Source organism: Elgaria multicarinata, chromosome 5 (assembly GCF_023053635.1).
Source record: "Elgaria multicarinata webbii isolate HBS135686 ecotype San Diego chromosome 5, rElgMul1.1.pri, whole genome shotgun sequence".
NCBI classification, from domain to species: Eukaryota; Metazoa; Chordata; class Lepidosauria; order Squamata; family Anguidae; genus Elgaria; species Elgaria multicarinata.
Genome location: NC_086175.1, coordinates 7,943,532 through 7,962,228, shown reverse-complemented (window position 1 = coordinate 7,962,228; position 18,697 = coordinate 7,943,532). Strand labels below are relative to the sequence as shown.

The window sequence follows — 18,697 nt, the reverse complement described above, 5'->3', positions numbered from 1 at the left end:
TTTAAAATATTTATATCCCACCCTATATCACTAAGATCTCAGGGCAGCGTACAATTTATCATACAATTGGGTTGCCAAAACCATATGTTAGTTTATACAGTATGCCCTTGTAGTTTCCAGGGCCAGGCCTACTATTAGGAAGGATAAGGCAGTAGTTTTGGGATACTTTAGAGGTGCAGAAAATTGACAATTTAGCTGTTGTATTATTACCACTATTACCATTTTAATGCCTAGGGCAGAAAATAAAATGTCTTGTTCTGTTTGTCTGTCTCTAACTGTTCTGTTATGATTAATAGTAACAGGCACCTTTATGATCACAAGACAGACATACAGAACATTCTGGATCTAATTTAAACAAGATTATGAACAAGATCAGAGCAGCCTCTGAGGAGATATAATCACATATCTGACTTCTATAAGATGTTACTGAACACAGAATAATGCAACAATATAGAATCACTCCAAGGGATTAAGAAAAAATTGGCTAAACTGAGCTAGCAGTGAAATTGGGAGTTGAGGAATCACACAAGATCTGTTCTAGATTAATATAGTTATCATTAAGCAACAAATAGGAAATGGCCTGAGGATGTGGACAAGACGCTTGCATCTGTTTGACCCACCACATGCTCTCTCGACCCTTGACCATCATGGCTTATTCGAGCTAGCCACGGGGGGTGACCAGATGGATCAGGGGAATGGTGAACACAACATTGCATGATGGGGTGGTCCCTACTGCTTTGAAGGAGGCAGTGGTGCGACCACTCCTGAACAAACCCTCCCTTGATCCTATTGTCTGGTCGCAAACAGCATTTTTGAGTAAGGTGCTCGAGAGAGAAGTGGTGCCTCAACTGCAGGTGCTCTTGGATGAAATTGATTATCTGGATCCACTTCAGTCTGGATTCAAGCTTGGTTTTGGGTCAGAATCGGCCTTGGTTGCCCTGATGGATGACCTTCTTCAGGAGAGAGAGAGGTGGAGTGTGACCCTGTTACTTCTTGATCTGTCAACGGTCTTCAAATCCATTGACCACAGTATCCTCCTGGACCATCTTCATGAGCTGGGAGTTGGAGGCACTGTTTTACAGTGGTTTGACTCCTACCTGTGGGGTCGGTTCCAAAGAATAGCATTGGATGACTGCACTTCAGCTTCATGACATGGCATGAACATGGCACCATGTTGTCCCCAATGTTATTTAATATCTATAGTAAGCTGTTGGGAGTGGTCATCAGGAGATTTGGGGCAAGGTATGCTGATGATGTCCAGCTCTATTTCTCTGTGACATCTGAATTGGGTTCGTTATGGATAGAGTTATGGCTTGGATGAGGGCTAATAAACTGAAGCTGAATCCCGATAAGACAGAAACCCTATGGGTTGGTGGTTCCAGGTTTGGGAATTGGGGTGTTTGCCTGTTCTGGATGGGGCTGCACTCCCTCTGAAGGAGCAGATCCATAGTTTGGGGGTGGTCCTGGATCTATCTTTGTCACTGGAGGCCCAAGTGACCTCAGTGGCCCAGAGCGCCCATTATCAACGTTGGTTGGTATGCCAACTATGCCCTTTCCTAAAGATAGCCTAGCCACAGTCATTCATGCACTGGTAACCTCATGTTTAGACTACTGTAATGTGCTCTATGTGGGGCTACCCATGTGTGTGGTTTGGAAGCTGCAGCTAGTGTAGAACACAGCAGCTAGGGTGCTCATGGGGACTCCTAGCGCTGCTCGTATAAAACCTATACCAAAAGAACTGCACTGGCTGCCTGTTATTGATTTATTGCATTTTTAGCTACCAAGCCACATACAAGGTTATGCTATTATCTTATAAAGCCCTAAACAACTTGGGACCAGCATACCTAGCAGATCACCTTCCCTTATATACACTCAGAAGACAATTATGATCTTCAGAGGAGGTCTTGCTGGCCATTCCAAAATGAACGGAATGTCGCCAATGTCGACGGCAGGCTTTCTCTATAGTGGCACCCATGTTCCAGAAAACAATCCCTTGTGTGGTTCAGGAGGTGGAAAATGTAACATCCTTCAAACGCCTCCTGAAAACATGCCTTTTCATACAGGCTTTCCCTGGACTGTAACTTATCTGGTTTTATATTGACTTTTTAAACTTTCAGCATTTTAATTTATTTGTATACTTGTTGTTTTATTGTTTACTGCCCAGAGAGCCTCAGCTAATGGGCAGTATAAAAATGCAATCAATCAATCAATCAATAAAATATAGTGTGTCCACAGGGAGGAAGAGCAAAAGCGAGAGGCTGTGGAGAAAGCAGGAGTATTAAGAGGTCATTTCTCAACCTAAAATGTAATAATCATTGGATACTGAAGTGGTAAGCAGAAAAAAGTATTCTTACACCAAACTTTCTGGATCATGGGGCAAATAGGCCCCATACCATGCCAACAATTCTATGCTTTCATTAACTCTCCAACCATATTTTGACCAGCTGTCAATTTCTAAACAGTGTATTATTGATCTTTTCAAATACAGCTGTATATTGCCACTAACCATCAGGGTTAATTACTCATCTTTTTAAATTTCTATTTGAAGTCAATTGGTAGTCTCATGTTCACTGACTACATTAATCAGTAATCTTTAGTATTGCTTTTAATGTCGCAGAAATAAGTTGTAGATTCTGGGAGACAGTTTCAGCAAGCAGCAGCAGCAGCAAGAGACCAATAGTAAAAGGACTTTGATCAAAACTGAAGCTGTTGGGCAATGGAGTGACAATCATGAGGCTGTTCTGGCAAAGATTTATTATCATGTAAAAAAAATCCCAAAGAGATAAGGAAGAGCACACAAATTCAGAGAAAGCCTAGAGGACAACAAGAAAATTTATTTAAGGAGAAGGGCAAGCCACTCTGAAAAGAGTGGAGTTATGCTTAGACCTCAGCATTACAAGCTCAGCTGCCATAGCACATTGAGAAGCATGCAAGAGGGCCAATATATACAGCAAAGATAGTATTAAAGCTAAACACGTAGCCAAGGTTTCCCATATAGAAATTTGGGGGCATCTACAGAGGAGAAACAAGAACAATCTAATCAGAATAAAGTGTGAGAGAAGGGATGTGCCAATATTATTTGAGATGCAATTCCAAGCTCATTTATGCGGAAGTTGGTTTCGCTAAAGATCACTTATCTCCACATTTTATTTCAGACTGGACCGTTAATCTAGCCCAGAACAGCAGATTAAACTGAAAACATAAGAATGGTAACATATAGAAAAGTTTTTGTTTTGTATAACACTGAGATATGGAACAAAATTAGAATTAAGACTGCAACTGTATGTACTACTCCCCAGTATTAAGATTCACTGCATTCTGTGGGGCTCATTTCTATGCAATTCATAGACTGGGGCAGAAAGAACTTTTGAGAGAGAGAGGAAATAGGAATGTAAATCAAACAACCCATATATGGTTAGTATTGTAAAATAAACCATGAATCAAACAGGTTGTTTTTGGCACATGTTCCCTCAGTCCTTATTTTCAGGCTGATGAAAAACTGGGATGAAAGGCATCAATGACATTTTCTAAAAGCCAAATAAGAGAACAAACCTTCCTCCTTGATCTCTGCAACAACCCAGATGCTAGCAACTAGGGCCAATTGTTTAGTACGGATGGTTACTAAGAACTTGGACTTTGCACCCCCGATATAAACATTTTTACGATTGTGGTGCAACTCTTGGGGACTTGATGTTTTCTTGTTCGGGCTGAACACATCTGTAACGTAGCAGTTTTTAGTAATAGCCTTCCAATAATTTCCCAGCAGAACACATCATCCACTGGCTAGGACTGGTGTTCAAAATTTCTCCAAATATCAAAAGATGTGTATTCTACATCTTAATTCACAATATCAAGTAAGTACTGGTTTACAAAATTTGATCTCAGTCAAAACATCTGCATTAATATAGATTGCCAAGCCCTTATCATCTCATTCTAAGATTAAAATTAAATTGCTGCAAGAGAAAGCACCTAGCAAAATAAAAGACAACCTGTGCTTGACAAGAATAATGTTCCTTTTATTTTTCTATCAAAGTTTTTGTGATTATAGAGGTGTGGGAGGAGACTTTATATGCTTGTATAGCAAAGGCTGTGCATGCCAGGTTACCAGGTTTGTAGGGCACAATGAGCCAAATGTATGGTAAGAAATTAGAGAAAATATAGTAAAAGTAGGGGTAAGTAAAAATGAGCATATTAAGAAAAGTGTTTTAATGTACTATACATAGATCAAAATCTGAAATGCATATATTTTAAAAATATTGATGTCCATGTCTGAAAAAACAACTTTCAGTTCCAAGCCTCTATAAAAGTAATGAGCAACTTGCAGCCTTCCAGATGTTTTGTACTACAACTCCCATGATCCTTCACTATGAGGGCTAGGGCTTTGAGAAATGTAGACCAAAACATTTGGAAGGCTGCAAGTTACCTTACCTTTGCTCTATGATCACATTTTGAGATGCTACCCTACCCAAGACTGAAAAGTATTTCACCTTCCTATGCTGACATCAAACTTTTTGACCCACACTTATGTAGAATATTTTGTGGCCTTGCTGATGTATACGGCATGGGTCCTAACCCGTAATTTCATGTGGACCAGCAAAAAAGAAATTGTCAGCAATAGTAGGTACAGAGTATTTATTTATTTAAAATATTTATATCCCACCCTATATCACTAAGATCACAGGGCGGCATACAGATAAAAACATACAGTATAAAACAATAAATATGCACAGTTAAAAAGAAATTAAACCATGATCCAAGTTAAAACAATATATAATTTAAAAGCAATAGATACAGTTAAAACAGTTAAAACAATGTGCCAGTGAGTTTAACCATCAAAGGCTTTGTTAATAAGCCATGTTTTTACTTGGCGTCGAAATGCAGTCCATGTTGGTGCCAGTCGGGCCTCCAAGGAGAGGGCATTCCACAGTCGGGGTGCCACCACAGAGAAAGCCCTCTCCCTTGTCCCAACATAACGTATATGTTGCATTGATGGGATGCGGAGAAGGGCTCCTCCAACAGATCTAAGGTCTTGGGCAGGCATATATAAGGAGAGGCGCTCTCTCAAGTATCGAGGACTACTCAGTGGCAGAAACCATGTTCACACAAGGTTCTCCAGTTCCCCAACATTCCTATTGTCCCACTTTAATTAAAGCTCAAACAGATCCCTGCTGAGGTATAAATTTAATAAATAATCAGCTTGAGGTGAAACTTGAAGTGTAGACTTGATTTTAGAGCCAAACTACACATGGTGCACACATGTTTCTTTTCCAATGTCCACCTCATTCACAATTATGTGCAGGGAGGGATGAGGAGCCTCACATCAACAGTAAAAGGAGAACAGCCTGGTCAAGCACCTTCCATTCCCTCAATTCATTGCTGTAGATGCTTTTCTCCATTCCCAGAATATTTCCGCTCTTAACCCATTTCCTGTAAGCTATTCTCCTGCTCCAAATAAACTATCCCCTGCCACGTCTTCCTTCTCCAGGATTTTAAGTGTGTAAGTGTCAATATGGATTTGGAACACTATGGCGGAAAGTATTTGGGGAGCGGTGGAAACCAACTAGTATGGAAAGGGCTCCTAGTTCTACCCATTAGAAGGCAGTGAGCAGCTATTCTGGCTTTTTCTCTTTGGATGTTCTGCAATGCGGAAAAAAACCCCAAAAGAAGTGGTGGGAAAACAGAGGAGGGTTATGCGGTAAATTCCGTGAATGAGGCAGATTGGTGGTAGAATAGCCTCATCTGGAAACACCCAAAGAGTGAAGGCAGCAGTCAGGACAGCAATCAGGAGGGAGGTAACCAGAGAACAAAGAAAAAGGGGCTGCTATACTTTTAACAGCAGCGTACAAGAGGGAATAGCTGCAGGTGCTACCGGTCATGGAAGGGGGAAGAAAAGCTGCACGTTCCAGAATTCCCTCTTCCAAACAATTATTAAAAGTACAGGAGCTCTATAACTCTTTGCATAGGGGTGAGGACACTGAACAGAAGGAAGAAATAAAGGAGGCATGGGCAGAAAGTAAATCTCCAGATGTTTTGGACTTCAACTCCCAGCACTCCTAATAATTGCCCATTCTGGCAGGGGCTTCTGGGAGTTGAAGTCCAAAACATCTGGAGCTCTAACTTTTGCCTACCTCTGAAATTTGTGTGAGACAAAACGAACATCGAAATACATACAAACGGGGTAAGGAAGAGGCCTGGAGAAAAAGCCTGAGACGAAAAGTATAAATACAGAGTTTTTCAACAGCCAGATGCTTCTGGGATGCCAACAACCAAAGCGTGACGGTAACATCACCCCTCCGCCACTATTTATCTTTCAGTAACTCAGTGGTTCCCAAAGTGGGCGGTACTGCCCCCTGGGGGGGGGACTGCATAGGGTGGCGCTAAGAGGCAAGGGGGCAGCAGGGGGTGCTCAAGGTGGTCTTTTCCGAGAAGTGCCTCTCCAGAAGTTCTTAAAACCCAGGGACATTTTTATGGGAGAAGGTAGCTTGGTCTCAAGCCATATAGGGGAAGAATCCACTCATGTATTAATACCGTTTAAGAAGAGTCCTTTTAACGGTGAATTGAAATGTTTCAAAAGCACCAAAACGCTAATGAAGAGACATACCCCGCTTGGTGTGCCCCGCTATCCTGCACTATGGAGAGTGGTTCAGAAGTTCCTGGTTGCATTTCCAACATATTTGCTGGAATGTGGTTTTAGTGTGGTTTGCCTACTTTCCAAGCAAAGAAATCCACTCCACATTTCTAAACGTGGTGATTCAAGACTCATGTTAAGTGACTTTAAACCAGACATCGGGAAACGGGTATCACTTCATCAAGCCCATCCATCACATTAAGAATTTACAGAATAGTGAGGTACTCTACCCTAGTTACTAAATGTGGTATCTAATATTCTCGCTAAATGACTATCAGACTTTGAAAACATGATATCACTGGATCAAGTTTAATTGAATAAACTAAAAAGAAAAAGAAATTGGATTTTGAATAAATATTCAATTAATTGTTACTGTTTTGAATTTTATTGTTATTATCTTCCTTAGTGGGCTGTTGAAAACTGCTGTTCTGAATAGTGAGGTACTCTACCCTAGTTACTAAACGTGGTATCTAATATTCTTGCTAAATGACGATCAGACTTTGAAAACATGATATCACTGGATCAAGTTTAATTGAATAAACTAAAAAAAATGAAATTGGATTTTGAATAAATATTCAATTAATTGTTACTGTTTTGAATTTTATTGTTATTATCTTCCTTAGTAGGTCATTGAAAACCACTGTTCTGAATAATGATTTTTATAGGGTAGGATAGGGGGCACTGGACATGAGTTTGTGGGACCAAGGGGGCAGTGACCTGAAAAAGTTTGGGAACCACTGCAGTACCGTATTTCTTCGATTGTAAGACACCATTGATTGTAAGACACACACTAATTTCAGTACCACTAACAGGGGGGGGGGGGGGGGAACCGCTAAGACACACCCGTGATTCTAAGACGCACCCCATTTTTAGAGAAGTTTATATGGGGGGAAAAGCATGTCTTAGAATCAAAGAAATAGAGTAACTGGTTCAGACGTTTGAAAGGCGAGGTTCCATTATCGTGATTAATATTCCTTTGATTAGGGTGTTTAATTTTTTAAAAATAGCTATTACGCCCAGCGTCCCCAAAGATCTTATGGAAGCAAATCCCGTATGTTAATCATCAGTTGGGGCAGAAAAATACGGGCGGAGGGAGGTGTGGGTGGGAAAGACAGAAGGATACAAGACTTAGAGCAGGGATGAGTAATTGCTCACGGAGACGCGAAGGAGAAGGGGGACTTTGCAATGCGAGGGGGCTTGGAAAAGAGGGGCACAGAGAGAGAGAGAGAGAGAGAGAGAGGCAGGCAGCGATGAGAGTCAAGGAAGGTCTTGTTACCTTCGGCGCCGTGCAACGCGCGGACAGGGCACCGCAGCAGCAGCCGCCCACCTTCTCCGCCGGCAACTGGTCGACCACGCGCTGCTACCTGTTGCAAAAGAAGCCGGACCCTCTTCGCTGCCCCGGTGGCCCCGCAGGCGCCCCTGCCACTGCTGAGACAGACCACCCGCGACTGCATGGCCCTTATGGGCAAAGGAGACCAGGAGAAGCAAGGCCCGGAAGAGGAGTGGGGGAAGAGTACCGTCGGAACACAGCGTCCCTCCGGAAACCGCACCCGCTGCTTGGAGGGCCGGGATAAGGCGCGCAAGAGAACGGAAAGGGCGGCGTGGGGGGCAGATCTAGACCTTGGATGGGGTCTTGGGGCTTTAAAGTTCATGACTTGGAATCTAAACTAGCAACACACACACCGGCTACTATGTGTTTAATACCAGACAGGTAGAAATCCAACAGGATAGGCTTTCTGTGGGGGAGGAGAGGAAACTATTTTTAAAACATCCTTTGGATATATTTATTTATTTATTTATTTCATTTTTATACCACCCAATAGCCGAAGCTATCTGGGCGGTTCACAAAAATTTAAACCATAATAAAACTACCAACAGGTTAATTAAAAGCACAAATACAAAATACAGTATCAAAAGCACAACCAGGATAAAAACCACACAGCAAAATTGATGTAAGATTAAAATACAGAGTTTTGGAATTGCATATTTTAATCAGTAGTTAACCTAATGTCCAGTAGATTAAACAAATTGTTCAACGTATATGGAAGGTACCAACAAATTGCAAAGATATGAATAGAGAAACTAAAGTTGAGCATGAAGAAAACAGATTCGGGCTGCAAGCCTAAAGCCACTTACTAGGGAGTAAGATCCATTGAGGACGGCAGGCCTTATTTCTGGGACTGAGTAAACATTCATATATTGTGCTGCTTGTTTTTGTGCTCAGCTGGCGTTGAAAAGGAACAGGATATCTAATATGAGAAAGGGTCCAGCCCTTTTCAACTCATTGCAGCTATAAGACACCTGAATTGGGCTGTTGTTGCAAAGTAAGGGTAGTGCTACTGCTAACGCTGTAGAAGGTGGATAGGATACTTTGAATACAAATATTATACCTCCTTTTCGGTTCCCATCCCCCTGCTCTGCCCTTCACTCACAGTTTGAAGGGAAGCATTCTGGTCAAAGGAAGATGCTCAATGAAAGATCAAGCAGTAATACACATACAGAAAATTGGGAAGAGTAAAGAAGTGGTGGTGGTGGCAATGCAGATATTTACAAAGCATGGTAATATCATACGTTTTTACCGTTATTTTTTCTAATTAACTACAAAGCTCAACAATTTTTCAATATTTTAATCCAGGCCATGTGTACACTAACTTCAAAGAGCTCTCTGCAGCATGTATGGAGTTATTTCATTTTTCCTCAGTTGAGGCTGGAGGTGATTTCAAATGAGGGTTTTATTGTACCATTCATGGAATTTTATTGTGGGCCCAGATGATACCATCTTTTCTTACAAAGGAAGAAAAGACAGAATAGCAACACAATGCCTTTTGATTGTTAGCACTAGAAGCCCTCCATCTGGAAGCACCCTGAGTCTTTCCAGTTGAGGTTTTGAACCTCAATCATTACTGTACACCGCACTGGCTCTTCTCCTGCTCCTCTAATAACAAAGCTTGGGTTGCCAAAGTAGAAAAGACGGACATTGGGCATCATCAGATGAGCATTTTATTGCACGCTTGCGGGTCCCTCTCAACGTTGTCTGCCTCCCACGCGCCTCCTGCCCCTCCTAGCCTTCTTTGCGCAACAAACCCGCCACCCACCCACCCCCGGTAAGTCTATATTATTTTTAAAGACAGAAGTTGCTGTCTTTAAAAATAATATATTGCGGAAGTAAAAGAGTGCACATGGCCCATTCAGAGGGCGTCTTTACTGTGGTGCAATAAAGATGCCCTCTGAATGGGCCATGTGCACTTTTTTACTTCCTCTTTCCTCTCCCCGAGATAAAGAGGAAGTATTGAGCAACAAAAGTGGGGGCAGAGAAGCAACAGTAGGTAAGTGTGATTTCCCCCTCCCCCTGTCTGATAGAGCTTATCAATCCATTTATAACTAGTTCGGTAAGGAATTTAAAGAAAAGAAAACAAAGGGGGTTTTGAGACAGAGAGAAAGGACTGGGAGAGTTTCTTAAGATTAATCCTTGGGCCTATTTCACACAGAATTTTCATTAGTTTCCCAGGAGTTAAATAGGACAGTGTTGATTAAATCTGCTGATGACACCAAGTTAAGAGACGCTAATAAAGAAAAAGGATTGCAAATTTATTCAGGATGAACTAGAGTAACAGAAATAGAATGAAATTCACTAGTACAAAGTAAGAGCCATATATTTGGGGATATACAGAATTTTTTGTTATCTTCTGGAGTTCATCAGATGGTAACATTGAGAAGATGACTATGAACTGCCAAAGTGAAATGACTCCAAGGAAGATTAATGTTACTGGATGAGTTAGGCAAGGCATTTCTAATATTGCAGGGAAGTGTTGGTAGTGTAAAGGCATTGATGAGACTACTTCTAGAAACTTCTGGTTCAAGAAAGCAAGGTTGATATCCACTGCCACCACTACTAACCTGTGCAGATGGTATATCCCTTTCAAGGTGAGATAGAGAAGGAAGGATGGAAAGAGATCTCTTGCTAGCTGCAGTTCATTGAGTTACAATAATGCACCATCTGAACATTTCAAGTAGTGTATTGCTGCATTTCCTATCAAGTAAATCCAGTTGAGGGAGGAGCAGTTGTCATCACTTGAACCTTCAAAAGATTCACTCTCTTGAAAGGAGAAGAGGCAAGCAAATAGATCTATGACTAAGTGCAGCCCAAATCCCTCTGAGTATTCCTCTTCAGCTTCTAATTAGGCTGCAGAAGACAAAAATCACATAAATGCTTGGAAGCAATGGTATGCTTTTCCGGATGCTATAAGGATAAATTCAAACTGCAGTAAATACAAAGCAGAACTTCAAAAATTAACACAAGAATGGACAATTATTTTCTTGAGAGTAAAATCGACTGTGTTCAGTTGAACTTACACATGAGTAAACACATATGGGATCAGGGTGTAAGTGATATAGGCAGATGATGATGATGATGATGATGATGATTTATATCCCCACTTGTGGTTTTCTTTCCCACATGTTATACTCACAACAATCCTGTGAGGTCAGTTAGGCTAAGAGAGAATGATTTATTTATTTATTACATTTATATACTGTCCCACAGCCGAAGCTCTCTGGGCGGTTTACAAGAGTTAAAAATGGTAAACATTAAAAAGTATACAAAATTTAAAAAACATAAAAAACATAAAAACAACAGTATCCATTTAAAAAACAACAATTCTGGGGTCCATTAAAAACAAACTTAACGTTGTTAAATGCTGTTAAAATGCCCGGGAGAAGAGAAAACTCTTGACCTGGCACCGAAAAGATAACAATGTTGGCGCCAGGCGAGCCTCATCAGGGAGATCATTCCACAGTCGGGGGCCACCACCGAGAAGGCCCTCTGAATCTGTGTCTTTCCAGTCCTAGAATCCAGCACTCTAATCACTACACCACAATGACTATATAAAAGTTTAAAAGAGCTTAGCTTATTTACCTTAGAACCAAGAACACTTGTATGAGATAGGTCTGTGGACTGTAGCTCAGAAAAAGAATGGAAGATGCAGTGAAGCCTGAGCTTGGTCAGCCAGCCTCTATCAATAAGAGTGCTTCGCAGCGACTGCCACTGCCATGGATGAATGGAATAGGATTGACAAGTCTCCTGAGGCTCTGGGGATTGAATCTGTGAGTTAAAGTGTGGTGACTTATACATCAGGTAGTTAAGCCTGGTAGGATAGGGGAGAAGCATAGTGCCACAGTGTGTATGGGACCTGGCAGGTCAGGGAAAGAAAGTCTTGTTTGAGTGCCTAGTGTCTCAGGGATGGAGTTCCAGAGACATATGGGTGGGGGGAGGCAAATAGCAAAAGCTCTCAAACCAAGCAAAAATACCCTGCCTCCTTGGTTCTGGCTCTTGTCTTTGACAATTGTCTCATCCTAAAAGGTCTGAGACTTGATCGCATTAGGAGGGAAGGCATTAGGAGGGTGCTACTGCCAACAATGCTGTCTCTCCAGCCCCATTTATGCAGAGGGAGCCAAATAAAACTGAGGATCTGGCTGAGCTAAAAGAAGTGTTCAAAACATCAAAAATTAAACATTTCGTTTTCTATGAAGATAGGCTTTAAGACTTTAAAAAAAAAACTTTTAAGAGATGAATTAAGGTGCTTACAAATGTATTCATGCACCAAAATCACAAAAACTGTAGGTTAAGGCACCAAACTTAACTTCTGCTCTATAAAAGCAATAAACACATTGTATAGTTTTAAATATTTATAAAAAATAAAATAAATATTGTGTTCAATTATAAGTAAGTCCCCCATGTACCAACAGTTTTCTTTTGTCCTGCAGTCTCATTCTTTTCATTCCACAGGTTGGGGAGAATACTGGCGTTGAATATTGTTATATCAATTAGATATATGCTTTTATATCTTTTATATATGCTTTTATATACTGTTATATCAATTAGATATATGCTTTTACTTTCAAAAATCTTAAATCTGGCAACGAGTCTCTTGAAAACCTTATTTTAAGGCCGTTGCTAGACGAGGCGTTAGCCCGGTGTGAGGCCCGGACTCCCTCCTGTGCATCCAGATGACGCACAGGGGATTCCGGGGTCAGGCCGGGCTAAGTCCTCCCTTAACCCGGGATAAGCGGATTCACTTATGGCCCGGCTTTTCCACAGCCCCGGCCTCAGGCTGGGGCTGCGGAAAGTCTGGCGACTTCTGTGGCTTTTCCTGGCTGCTCGCTTACTCACGAGTAGCCGGGAGAAGCCACGGACTGGACACAGCGCTCCATGGGAGCACTGTGCCCATCGGGCCGGGGGGGAGATGGGGGCCGGGGGAAAGACCGGACCCGGCAGGAGAGAGGAGGGGAGAAGAATGGGGACGGGCATCGGGGATGGGAAGAAGGGCGGGGACGGGGACGGGCATCGGGGGCGGGGGGTGGGGAAGAAGAACAGGAACGGGTATCGGGGACGGGGGGAGGACGGGTGAGCGAGCGGGCAGGGGGGGCATCAGACATCGTGGGGGGGGGAAATCAGGGGGAGTGGGGAACCCTTTATTATTTTTAAAAAACTCTTACCTTCTTTGGTGATGCACTCCTGCGCACATGGCCCTTTAAGGGGGGGAAAACCGGAGCACGCGATGGGGCTTTCCCTTGCCCCGTCGCGTGTTGATGTCTGGAAAAGGGCAACGGCGCGTGCTAGCTGTAGCGCGCCGTTGCCCCTCCTCCCAGACGGATTATCTCCTAGGTCTAGCAAGGCCCTAAGTTGCAGAGTTCAATTTTGTGTAGAGACTTATTAGAACTTCAGACCTGCAGACTTGCTCATACATTCTAAATATACAATAAATACATTTTTAAAAGACTCAGACTATGTTTATACATAGACCAATCCTATATATATTTAGTCAAAATGCATGACTCACTTCCTTCTGTCTTTTGCTGACATGTGTTGCCTCATGATGAAACGGATACAATGCCTGTCTGCTCCCAGACTTCCATTCTTCTCTGCTTTCTCATCTATCAGCTTTGTCCCTGCCCCACATTGACAGCTCATCACTACTAAACATATGCCATTCTCCCTAGTCAAAATGAAAACATAAAGGGAAAGCAGAAGGTCAGTGTATCTTTTTTTTTCCATAGGGTCTAAAATTTTAGTGTTCACCAACCAGCAGAGGAAGAGGACTCAGTTGAAAGATCAGGGCAAAAAGTCAAGATGTGAAAGCTGAATATATGAGACTGTAGTATATATTTAGTGCTTATATGATGTGGATATTAAGGCTGTTGTCTTAACTTATAATTTCTGTGCTTTCTTTGCATGTCAGTGAATTTGTAAGCAACTTAAATCTTCTCGTAAAACAGCGGGTGTTTTGATCCTACAATTTCCTTAGAAAGGAAGTTAACTGAATTTCATGTGCCCTCTTAGGGCAAGAAAAAATTAAGTTAGCATTTATACTGCACTTGACATGTATACTGCCCTTTAATGTATTGCAAGCATTTATTTATTTATTTATTACATTTATATCCCACCTTTTTTCCTCCTTAAGAAACCCAAGGCGACATACATAATCCTCCTCTTAGCATTTATACTGCACTTTAATATATTGATAGCACTACTCAAATTATCTCAGTAATCTTTATATCAACCCTTAAAATATTTTCATAATAACACCAACATTACAAATAAACAAGATAATCATTAAACAGGTAGCGTGAAATAAGAACCCCATCAAAGAAAATTTAAAAAGTATCTACTTAATTATTTTCCTTTTTCTCTGACTTCCTCCACGCTAACTGTAAAACTCGCTATATTCGTATTCCCTTGCCAGAGCAAGGAAGTTTGATAGATTATCCTAGCGCTCCAGCAGATGACACCACCTGTTCTGAAAAAAGTCCCAGAGCTGTGCGCCCCGGTGTCACCCCACTTCACTACATAACTGTTAGAATCTAGTCCACTGTTGTCATCACAAACTGCATATCAGATGAACCTAACCTGCACAAATAAAGCATAAGAACATAAGAAGTGCTGTGCTGGATCAGACCAAGGGTCCATCTAGTCCAGCACTCTGTTCACACAGTGGCCAACCAGCTGTCGAACAGGGAACCACAAGCAGAATATGGTGCGATAGCATCCTCCCACCTATGTTCCCCCAAAACTAGTGTATACAAGCTTACTGCCTCTGATACTGAAGGTTGCACTTAGCCTCTGGAGCATGTTCAGAGGAGGGCAATGAGGATGATCAGGGATCTGGAAACAAAGCCCTATGAAGAAAGACTGAAATGACTGGGCATGCTTAACCCAGATAAGAGAAGACTGAGTGGAGCTTCAAATACTTGAAAGGTTGTCACACAGAGGAGGGCCAGGATCTCTTCTCGAGCATCCCAGAGTGCAGGACGTGGAATAATGGGCTCAAGTTACAGGAAGCCGGTTGGACATCAGGAAAAACATCCTGACTGTTAGAGTAGTACGACAATGGAGTACCTAGGGAGGTTGTGGGCTCTCCCACACTAGAGGCCTTCAAGAGGCATCTGGACAACCATCTGTCAGGTATGCTTTAAGATGGATTCCTGCATTGAGCAGGGGGTTGGACTCAATGGCCTTATAGGCCCCTTCCAACTCTACTATTCTATAATTCTATGATCAGGACTAGTAGCCATTGATAGCCTTCTCCTCCAGGAATTTATCCAACACACTTTTAAAGCCATCCAAATTGCTGGCCATCACCACATCTTGTGGTAGTGAATTCTATGTGTTATGTGAAGAAGTACTTCCTTTTATCTGTCCTGAATCTCTCACCAATCAGATTCATGGGTTGACTCCAGATTCTAGTATTATTGGAGAAGGAGAAAAATGTCTCCCTCTCCACACCATGCATAATTCTATACACCCCTATCATGTCTCCCCATAGGCCCTTTTTTCCAAGCTAAACAAGCTGTTGTAACTTTCTCTCATAGGCGAGATGTTCCAGTCCCTTGAACATTTTAGCTGCCCTTTTCTGCCCTTTTGCCAGATCTACAATAACTTTTTTAAGGTGTGGTGACCAAAACTGTACACAGATTTGTATAAAGGCAGTATGATACTGGCAGTTTCATTCTCAATTCCTTTTCTAATAATGCCTAACATGGAGTTTGCCTTCTTTACAGCCCCTGCACAATGGGTTGACATTGTCATCGAGCTGTCCACCACAACCCCAAGGTCTCTTTCTTGTTCGGTCACTGCCAGCTCAGACCCCATCAGTTTATACTTGAAGTTGGTTTTTTTTGTCCCAATGTGCATCACCTTACACTTGCTTACATTGAACCACATCTGCCATCAGGATGCCCACTCTCCCAGCTTGGAGAGCTCTTTTGGAGCTCCTCAGAATCCCGTTTTGTTTTAACCACCTTAAATAATTTGGTGTCATCAGCAGACTTGGCCATTTCACTGCTTACTCCTAATTCCAGATCACATGGCTGTGCAGGACATCATGCATAACCATAGCATACGCATACACAGCAACATATAACACACAGCAATGTACAGGACCATGTTACAGCAACCTCATACAGTCACATGCCACATACAAATGCAAGCAGTAACATGCAGAAACACACTACATGCAAATACACAGTATCCTCTCTCTCTCGCTCTCTCTCTCTCACACACACACACACCCCTAGCTACAATTAGCCATGCTCTGATAACCTCTCGTTTGGATTACTGCAATGCGTTATACGTGGGGCTGCCTTTGAAAACGGTCCGGAAGCTTCAGCTGGTACAAAACAGGGCAGCCCGTTTACTAACAGGGACTGGCCGGTGAGATCACATTACGCCAGTCCCTTTACAACTTCATTGGCTGCCAGTCCAGGTTCGGGCCCGATTCAAAGTGCTGGTATTGACATTTAAAGCCCTAAACAGTTTGGGGCCAGGTTATTTGAAGGAACGCCTCCTCCCATACGTACCTGCCCGGACCTTAAGATCATCCACAGGGGCCCTTCTCCGTGAGCCCCTGCCAAAGGAAGTGAGGCAGGTGGCTACTAGGAGGAGGGCTTTCTCCGCTGTGCCACCCCGGCTGTGGAATGAGCTCCCCAGAGAGGTCCGCCGGGTGCCTACACTGTACCCTTTTCGTCGCCAGCTGAAGACCTTTTTATTTTCTCAGTATTTTAACACAATTTTAACTTAAATTTAAATTTTACTGTTCTGACTCTATATTTTAATCTTATATCAATTTTGCTGCGTGGTTTTATGCTGGTTGTGCTTTTTATACTGTATTTTGTATTTATGTTTTTAACCTGTTGGTTGTTTTATTATGGTTTTAATTTTTGTGAACCGCCCAGAGAACTTCGGCTATTGGGCGGTATAAAAATGTAATAAATAAATAAATAAATAAGCATGCAGAAGGATGCCTCAGGCAAACATGTGATAATCACGGCCACATGCCATACTGCAACACACAGCATGTCACACAGAAAATGATGCAACATATCATTAGCAAATACATACAGTGCCATGCAGCAGCATGCTATGTGCAAATAAATAGACCACGCTACACCTCCACATGCACATGACACACAGACATCTATAAATGTCCCACCACTGCTAAGAGCAGAACCAGAGCGGTGTGTTCCCACCCCTCACCTCTATCTGCAAAGTTGCTAGCTGTGGGGAAAAGTTGGTGTGGATCCAATATGCTGCATGCAGAGTGGCCAAGAGCCACGTGCATCCCACAAATCCCCCTCTCCATGTCAAACATATTAATAACAAACTCATTGTCTGAGTGCCAGTCCTTATGTAACCCTAACAGCACCATTCATGAAATGAAGGTATCACCAGGTATCACCATCTGTAGAAATAATAATTAAAAAATAACTTTAGGTAGAAAAACCTAAGAGGGGATAAAACTCTTCCAAACAGCCCAGTGAGGACTGAGTATGGCTCAGTGGCCACAGAATGCTGACTCGGACTGTTGTGGAAAAAATGGAAGACAGGAGGGGAGAAGGAATGGAGCATCTGAACAGGCACACTCCATGTGGCAACAGTTTGTTGCAGCTCCCACTTGTAATGATAGGATGCTGGAAAAAGCCACTCACCTTAACTGGAGAGCTGCTTCTGCGGTTCTATAATAACTGCTCTCTATTTTAATGTCTTTTCAATCCTGCTTTTAGACAACCAGGCTTTTAAAAATGTCAGTACCTATTGATACCTTCACACGTTGGTTCAAATATTTTAAAATTTTATTTCCATGCAATAACTGAAGCACCACCAGTAAACAGGGATATAATATTTATTGATTTTAAAAACTTAATGGCATCTGAGCGCAGGGATTTCTGGTCAATTAATGGCTGACTGGAAGACTTGAGGCTCATCTAGTCAGTCACTAAGTGCTTGGAATTGCTTGACCTCAAGACCGTTCTTCCAATCACATGTGCTGTGGGATTTTTAAAAGCCTGCAAAGTAATGAATGGGAGACATGTGGTGGTGGAGGGAGGATCACTGTAGCTGGATATAAATGCTTCGCTGGGAAGAAACTGTTGATCACCCTGGCAAGCTGATGCGGGGACGGAAGGGCCTTCCTGCCATTACCTGCAGGTGTTGGAGGCAACGGATGCTGTAGCCAGCACTGTATATGCATATGACTGCTGTCCAGGTGGTTGCTCTGATTAGGGTGACCCTATGACAAGGAGGACAGGGCTCCTGTATCTTTAACAGTTGTATTGGAAAGGGAATTTCAGCAGGTGTCATTTGTATATATGGAGAACCTGGTGAAATTTCCTCTTCATCACACCAGTTAAAGCTGCAGGTGCCCTGCCCTCTTTTGTATCTGGTCACTCTAGTATAGCTCCTGCACTTTAACTGTTGTGATGAAGAGGGAATTTCACCAGGTTCTCCATATATACAAATGACACCTGCTGAAATTCCCTTTTCCATGGAACTGTTGAAGATACAGGAGCCCTGTCCTCCTTTTCATATGGACATCCTAGCTCTGGTGACACTTGTAACCTGTGCCAATAGTGAAATGGCTAGGGTGACCCTATGAAAAGGAGGACAGGGTTCCTGTATCTTTAACAGTTGCATAGAAAAAGGAATTTCAGCAGGTGTCATTTGTATATATGGAGAACCTGGTGACATTTCCTCTTCATCATACCAGTTAAAGCTGCAGGTGCCCTGCCCTCTTT

The 18,697-nt window shown here is 42.4% G+C and overlaps 2 protein-coding genes across 2 annotated transcripts in view; one reads left to right on the top strand and one right to left on the bottom strand.

Annotated features, from left to right (window-relative positions):
* VWA8 (von Willebrand factor A domain containing 8) overlaps positions 1–8,082 on the bottom strand; it is a 130,933-nt gene extending 122,851 nt beyond the window's left edge. The window contains exon 1 of the mRNA XM_063125966.1: positions 7,905–8,082. Coding sequence (XP_062982036.1) covers positions 7,905–8,082 — 178 coding nt within the window. The remainder of the gene's footprint in view (positions 1–7,904) is intronic.
* NAA16 (N-alpha-acetyltransferase 16, NatA auxiliary subunit) overlaps positions 1–18,697 on the top strand; it is a 439,249-nt gene that overhangs the window by 240,444 nt on the left and 180,108 nt on the right. The window lies entirely within an intron of this gene.